At 37.5% G+C, this 8,487-nt stretch overlaps 1 protein-coding gene across 2 annotated transcripts; it reads left to right on the plus strand.

The window, feature by feature from the left end:
• Positions 1-3,407: 3,407 nt before the first annotated feature.
• Positions 3,408-8,192, plus strand: gpr18 (G protein-coupled receptor 18). Of its 2 annotated transcripts, none has more exons than XM_081369289.1 (2): positions 3,408-3,695; positions 5,661-8,192. In XM_081369289.1, the coding sequence occupies exon 2, from the start codon at positions 5,671-5,673 to the stop codon at positions 6,658-6,660; it is 990 nt and encodes a 329-aa protein (XP_081225415.1). In that variant the 5' UTR covers positions 3,408-3,695; positions 5,661-5,670; the 3' UTR covers positions 6,661-8,192. The 2 variants fall into 2 exon arrangements, with proteins under 2 accessions (XP_081225415.1, XP_081225414.1); XM_081369288.1 differs by lacking the exon at positions 3,408-3,695 and adding an exon at positions 4,598-4,818.
• Positions 8,193-8,487: the final 295 nt, after the last annotated feature.

The following is an 8,487-nucleotide window of genomic DNA, read 5'->3' on the forward strand; positions in this document are numbered from 1 at the left end:
CGTATGTAGAGCGACAGAAATTCGACGAGGAAGAAGACGAAATAAACTTGTGTTCTAAACTACTTAGAACACTATCTAAGGCTGCATCGAAAGGTAACTTCGCGTCTGATGCCATGTTGGATCCATAGATATAAACAAACTACTTTGGTGTGTCGCATAGACGTCGTCATCGTCTTGCTGCTCCCTCCCCGTTCTGTGATTGGTTCCCTTTTTGAGGGGAAAATCTGGTCCATGGTGTCCAGGCTGCCTAGCAGCGTGAATAAAATCACGCTGCGCGCAAGGCAGCATAGGGAAACCCAGGCAAGGGTGTGACAAGATCTCGTGTGATAGGCTACTTCTCGCCGAGGTGAAAACCTGTCTCGATATATTTTACCAGATTTGTAACTTAAATCATGATTTCAAAATAAAAGTTTAAACCCTTGCTCTGAGTTTGCATGTTTTGATGTCCACATGTTCTTGTTAAAAAAATGCTACAGTGGCTGAGAAGTGGCCAAATCTTAAAGATTAAGTGGACATTAGAATTAAATGTTATTTGGCCAATGTTAAACAAGGATTTGATCATGCTGTAAAGTGCAACAACAACAATCACCAGGCCTTTGTCGCCCTCTGCAGGCATTTGTTATAATAATGTATTTAAGTTGATTATGTTTCTATTACATTACATTATGTATTTTAACTGTGTTGTTCAGTATGTAACCATATGATTACTTGCTTTTGAACCAATTATTATTGCCTCATTGTTATATATCTATGTATTTTAAGTTATTTTAAAGGCTATTGTTCACTCTATTTTTAGTGACTACTCGTCAAAATAATCAACCGATTAGGCTACTCGTAAGTGTAAGTAGACAACACTAGATTAGTTACAAAACAATTTCAGTCAAATAAAAGACTGTCCATACCCAGACTTAAATTTCGTCATTGAAGGGTTCTTAAAAACGGTGTCGTCTCGTTCTCCTGAACCTAATATTGTACATATCATCTCGTCTAGTAAGCTAAGTGTATTGTCACACCCCTACTGTTTACCCATTAACTCTGTCTTAATTAGGTAGCAGATGAACCTTGACTACAACACTGCTGTCTCTATCTCAAATGTCCATACAAGTCTACAAAATGAGATTAAGTCATTATACAGGTGTCACTTCTCTAGAGCTATAATATTCACTTCTCTAGAATCTACAGTATAATACCCTGTATGACATTGGCATATGAAATCATTAAAGGGTTAGTTCACCCAAAAATGAAAATTATGTCATTAATGACTCACCCTCATGTCGTTCCAAGCCCGTAAGACCTCCGTTCATCTTCGGAACACAGTTTAAGATATTTTAGATTTAGTCCGAGAGCTTTCTGTTCCTCCATTAAAGTCAATGGACGTGTCACTGTTCACGTCCAGAAAGGCAATACAGACATCATCAAAGTAGTCCATGTGACATCAGTGGCTCAATCTTAAGTTTATCAAGCGACGAGAATACTTATTGTGTGTGCAAAAACAAACAAAAATAACGACTTTATTCCACTATTCATTTCCGTCTCTCTGGGCCTCGTAGTGTTTTTGCGCAGTGTTGCACGTCATCACGCATCACACATGACCAGCGTCGGCCAATAGTGAGCCTACGTGGTGACGTGCAACACAGACACGCTGCGCAAAAACACTACGCAAACTCACTCGAGGCCCAGAGAGAAGGAAATGAATAGTGGAATAAAGTCGTTATTTTTGTTTGTTTTTGCGCACAAAAAGTATTCTCGTCACTTGATAAACTTAAGATTGAGCCACTGATGTCACATGGACTACTTTGATGATGTCTGTATTGCCTTTCTGGACGTGAACAGTGACACGTCCATTGACTTTAATGGATTTTTTTTTAAATCTAAAATATCTTAAACTGTGTTCCGAAGATGAACGGAGGTCTTACGGGCTTGGAACGACATGAGGGTGAGTCATTAATGACATAATTTTCATTTTTGGGTGAACTAACCCTTTAAGACTAAATATAAAACCGCTGTCTCACTCATATCTTCTGGAGAAAAAGATTTTAGCTTATAAGGCCTGTTGGGAGTCTAATTTGCATTGACCAGATTTGATACATTCAATTGTACTGCCTAAGGTTAAAGTAATAGAATAAATTGGTAAGAGTACTTTCATAACCTACTCTTTTTGGCTTCAAATATTAAAATATTTGCAATTACTTAAATTGCATCCTGAAATGAAGGTCAAACTATACAAAAGCTTTCTAATTCCCTGTTTTTGCAATTACTCATAATATATCCAATACATTCCTTCATGATGCTAATAATCATACAGATCTGAGCACAGGCAACAACTGTAAAATATATATATATTATTGCTATAGTACTTAATAGGACTTGCTTCCTTTTTTTTTTTTGTAATATGGAGGAACCGAAAAATATCAACAATGTGCACTCAGACGTTCCTCATTTCACAGGCCTCATGTTCATTTCTCTAATCTTTCACAACAATCTTCACAAAAAATCCCAAGGTTTCTACTATTTAACACAAACTGTTTGTGTGTCAGTAATCCCCATATGGGCAAGTTAAAACTAGTCACTTCCTGATGTGGGCGATTGTCGAACAGAGGAAATGTCAGATAGCGTTTTAAAGGGTGAATGAATCAGCCAATACAGTGTAGGTGTCACACTGGTACGAATATTAAAGGTAACAATTCACAATGGAGAACATGGCCCCACTGTAATAATGGAAAATATGAATGTACCACACAGATTACAGTGTTTTAATGTTGATGTTTTTAAAGTACCTTCTTTCACACTCGTATATTAAACTTCCGGCTGAATGTCGCTGCTGGAACACTTCATTCGTGTGGTTTTTTTGGTCACAGAACAACAGCAGTTATTAAAGGAATAGTTCACCAACATAAAAAAAAAAAAGTTGACGAAGTTGACGTGTTCCTTAGAAGAAAGAAAGTTATGCGGGTTTGAAACTACAAGAATGTGAGCAAATGATGAAAGAATGTATTTTCTGCCTTCAAAATGCAGACCAACAATGGCAGCCATAATAAAATATTTTTTTTCTTTATGAAAAACTCTTCACATAGAATACCAAAGCTGCTTTTTTTTTCAGAATTATGCCTGAAAAATGTGGCAGACAACAATCATATTTGTTTTCAGATAACCAGTTGACCTCAGCAAAAGTAACTGAGTCTAAAAGTGATCTCTTTAGTCAGGTCTGAGCTAGTTCTGTTCGTTCTGAGAATTTTAAGATGAGCTGCCATCTCACCCTACATAAAGATCTCATTTCCTGTTTATACACCAACAACCTCAGCATCCTGTGTTTAATTAAAACTCTTCAACACCAGATGCCTTCTGTTGCCACCTGCTGTGTGCTGCTCCCAAGAGAGCTAATGCTGTGTGACAAACCCTATTTTCCCAATCAATAACCAGCACCCAAACCTGTCACATCTTTACAGTACATCTCCACTGCTCTCAAACGGCATATGACATACAGTTTGCCTTTGAGATATATTCTGCACCAGTGCATGCATTACAGGAAGTGAAGGGGCTTCACAGAAACCAAAAGAAAAATTATAATCTAAATAAAGACATTGGCTTCATTACTTCCTCTATCTTAGATCGAAACTCCGCAGCGATGGTACATTACAGTCATCACCCGTACAGCTCTCAGAACAGTTACGATGCCAACAACATGGATCTCTGAGGTAGGTACCTTTGAATGTTTTACTTGGTTATCTTGTAGAACAAAAACACCCAAAAACGATAGGTTTTAAAAACAGCCAATCACATCAGAAGACAATGCTGTTTTTTTTACAACTTTTCTCAACTTTTGTAGAGTGGCATTATATCTACTCATTTAAGGTAGAGGTTGACTTGATGAAAGATGTACATTGATATTGCACAGATATTTGAGAATTGTAGTAAAAGTAGCATTCTTCCTATTTCCTTCAAGTGATGCACAAGTATATTGATTAATATTCAACATTTTGTTTTTACTTTTTTGTATCTTATTTCATAAGTCTGTTTCCTTTCTCTTTTTAAGACTTTTTAATGACTTGATTTTTTTTACAAACCCTTAAATTCAAATGAAGAGTGATAGGATAGTTCACCCAAGAAGACAATTCTGTCATAATATTATGTCATTTTAAGATTTTTTTTTGTTATATTTGTATATTTCTATTGTGTTTTCTGTTACTATTCAATTATACTGTTACTATATGAAATAAAAAGTGGAGTAAAAAGAGAGTAAAGAATTAAATAGAGTAAAAAAGAGAAAATTTAAAATAATATGTAAAGACACATTGTAAGAAATAAAGTCGCAATTGCAAGATATTCAGTCACAACTACAAGAAACAGAATACTACATAATTAGATATAAAGCTTAAATTGTGAGATGTACAGTAAAGGGATAGACTGTGAGGGATAGACTTTGTACACTGTATGCCATTGTAAATACAGTTACAGTCTTTACAGTGGCATACAGTGTAGCTCCAAAATAACTTTCAAAACTGTTTTATGGGATTTTTTTTCTGTTGGAAAGATCTTTAGTCAGCTGAACAATCAGTATGTTATCAAAGTGCCCTATTATGCTATTTTAAAGGCTCCTAATTTTGTTCCGTCGGAAGCTACACGCCCATTACCACAACTGAACGTCAGCTCTGTCCAGAGGCTTCCTACAGCTCGACCGATGACGTCATTTTTACCATATCAATCTGAGCGCGAGTCCGATGATGAAACATTAGAAGGTCTAGTTATTCAACCCAAACCTCCATCGAAAGGACGACTCGAGCAGGACGTTTCTCAGTGTGATACGCTACTCAGTTTGAGGTACATTATGAGATGTTTCAACTGTAATTCCTCACCATCAGCATGTCCATCAACAAACCCAAGTGTATATTTTTTTCATTTATTGCGGTGCACATGCGGGAACTATTAACTGTATCAATAACAGTGCATATGTTCGCCCAGCACTATACGTGAATGACTTATGTAACAAACGTTTGTAAAACAAATCTGTCTCCATCCTTTATCTTTACTCAAAGTAGTAAGAATGACAGACAATCTGCATTAATAGACACAGTTATTAATAGACGCAGTCTAATAGTGGCCCACAGTTGCTTCGCAGAAGTATTTCAGTAAGACAGTAACGAGAAAGCTGGTTAGCCAGAAACGTACCCAATATAAAACTCAAAACTATTTTGAAATTTGCAATTTGCATATGTATCGTCTAGTGACGTAGAACCGTAAAGCAGTAGGATTCGAATAAAAAAACGCCTCGTATTGGCGGTTCAGGGTCGATTCTTTCTTTTGGGAGACAATAACTTTATTGATTGTGCACTTTCGACTTTACAACTTTGCATAACATTTACATTCACAAACAGCTATATTACACACTGCATGAAAGGGAATATTCGAAAAACCATAATAGGGGCACTTTAAACATCACTGCAATCCATTGAACCCACTGTACATCTATCCATCACAGCCTTGTTTTCATTTTTGCCAAAAATAAAATATTGGCACTATAGTAAGGTAAGGTCTAAGGTCTATTACCTTGTTTTTAAAATTCTAAAATAGGCTTCTATAGTTGAACCTGTTTTATAGTTTTCTATAGTTTTGAACCTGAAAAACCTGTTTTTCATTTGTTTCTTTTTTTATGGTCAAATAAGGCAAATCATCATGGATCATAACACATCTTTGCCCGTCATCATGGAGGGCCACGTTCCACAAGTGTACCGGACTGCTAGCCTAGTGTTTTACGGCATTATCTTCACCATAGGCATAGTGGTCAATCTGACCGCTCTCTGGGTCTTTGCCTTGACCACTAAAAGACGGAACTCCATCACCGTATACATGATCAATGTTGCTTTAGTGGACTTGGTATTTATCTTACTGCTGCCCTTTCGAATTGTCTACTACAGTCAAGACTACTGGCCCTTCGGGGACGTGTTCTGCAGAATCAACGCAGCACTAACGGTGCTCTATCCCTGCCTAGCCTTGTGGCTCTTCGCTCTCATTAGCACAGATCGCTATGTGGCCATAGTGCAGCCGCGACACACCAGAGAACTAAAAAGTGTTCGCAAAGCCTTGCTGTCCTGTGCAGGAGTCTGGATCATGACCCTAGGCAGCACGGCTCCGCTCGTCTTCCTGGAAGAGGACCCAGACAGTATCTCAAACTATACCACGTGCATCAAGATGCACGACATCATCTACTTGCGCCGTGACAATCCCGTCCACTTCGCACGTATCGTCTTCTTCTTCCTGGTGCCGGTGTGCATCATGGTAGGCTGTTACATGATCATCGTAGAAAACCTCATCCACGGCCGCACGTCCAAACTGAAGCCCAAAGTCAAGCAGAAGTCCATCAGGATCATCATCACACTGATCGTTCAGGTGCTTGTGTGCTTTGTGCCTTTCCACATCTGCTTTGTTTCCTTGCTGCTGGCCAGCGGTGGGCAGGGTTACAACACCTGGGGGGCCTTCACCACCTTCCTGATGAATGCGAGTACAGTGCTGGACATCATACTCTTCTACATCGTGTCGAAGCAGTTTCAGGACCGCGTGATCAGCGTGATCTTGTACAGGAACTATCTGAGGAGCGTTCGCAGGAAGAGCCGTCACACCAACAGTGTTCGCTCAATCAGCAACCTGACCAGTGCCATGATCTGAACAATAACACAGCTGACAAAAACAATGTAAACATGTAGATGTTTGTAAATAAATTACATAACAAGATTTAAATTGCAGAACAAGATGAACTATTATCAATGCATGAGTCAAACTCAATTATGTTTTCCAAACAAGAAACAAATCTAAAAAGTGAAATTGCTCACAGTAACAGTAACTTCTTGTCTTGTCCCACATGAGACGAATCACATGTCCACAAGTAACTTCATTGGTAGTCGCTGCAATGAATCACCGCTCATTTGCATGAAGTTAAACTTTTTTTAGTTGTGCTGCCGGATATGCATCACCACCCATCGATAATTCACTTGTGCTGCATCAAGTATTACTGTATGTGTGAACAAGGAGACAAACTGTTTCGAGGTGTTGTGTTTCATGCTGCAAGTGTGTCTGTTTTTTTAAAAATTAGTTTTATATATAAAAATTGTGAATGTTGTTGCATTATCACTGCAAGGTGTTTGAAACAGTTTCCCTTGTAAAACTTTCTTTGCAGTCTCAGCATAATCTGTGCAAAACATGTTAGTCTCTTGCAAAGCATGCTTTTTTATCATACCTAGTATGATCTTCAGAAACAGCGAATGTCTTTGATGAGGTTAGTTCAAAAGGAGTGCATACTAGAATATTTGGTCTTTTCAGAAGTGTAAAACGAGATACTACCTTTCAGTGTGGGATGTAATGCATGTTAAATTTCCCAAAAAGGGAAAAGCTAATTAAATTACATAGCAGCACTTTATTTTTAAGAATGTAGTTAATTAAAAAATGTTTTTTAAATAAGCACCGATTAATCAAATATATGTGATTAAAATACTAACTTAAAACATTATGCACCATTTTTTAACAAAAGCTGATCACAATGAAACCAAACTGAAATAGGCCTTTGGTATAGCACAACATTAAACTTGACCTGTTGGTTCCCAACCATGTTCAATACTACACATTTTGCATGTCTCCTTAATCAAACACACCTTATTCAACTCATCAGCTCATTGGAAGAGATTTTAAGACCTGAAATGGGAGTCATATAAAAGGAGACATGCAAATGTTCAGTGTTGGGTGTGCTCCATTAAACGTGGTTGATCGCTGCTGTATAAGGCACCAGCAGGTGGCGCTACTGACCAGGGCACATTTATGCTATACCATCACAGTGCTTTGTCTCAATATCACCATCAGGTGGTGTTATGTAATGCAAATAAATTACTTGAGAGTGGCATTATATTTACTCATAGTTTTGGATTGTGATGTTTTCAAATAAGATTTTCTCTTTGTGTTCTTTAACTTTCCTTAAAATATGTGACTGGTGGACTGATTTATTCTTTGAGAAGCTGACAAATCCTGTGTTGACATGCTATATTCCTTCTAAAACTGTTTCTTTTCTCATTCTGTTATTATTAATTAGTCTGTAATTATTATTAATGTTTGAAGCTTTTGTGGCATATTAATTGAAAGACTGCAATTTGCAATTTTAAAGTGCATGTCTCACTGAAGGACCATATAATAAAAAAGTGAAGCCCTCCCCTACCCCTAGTGACCACTTGTGACTAATCATGGAGCTTATACATTCATATAGTTAATGTCAACTCTAGACCTGTTATGTATCAAATACCAATATACCTAATGGATACCCTGCACTTCACTTGATTAAGCATAATTATTCAATTTGATACATGTAAAAAAAATTGTACTGTCTACTGTTAAAGGGTTAGTTCACCCAAAAATGAAATTTCAGCTCACATGAACATCGTCAGCCAATAATGAGCCGGCGTTCTGACACAACATCAGAACATCACAACATCTTGCTGCTTCATAACATTA

Source organism: Scardinius erythrophthalmus, assembly GCF_964197995.2.
Source record: "Scardinius erythrophthalmus genome assembly, chromosome: 6".
Taxonomy (NCBI): domain Eukaryota; kingdom Metazoa; phylum Chordata; class Actinopteri; order Cypriniformes; family Leuciscidae; genus Scardinius; species Scardinius erythrophthalmus.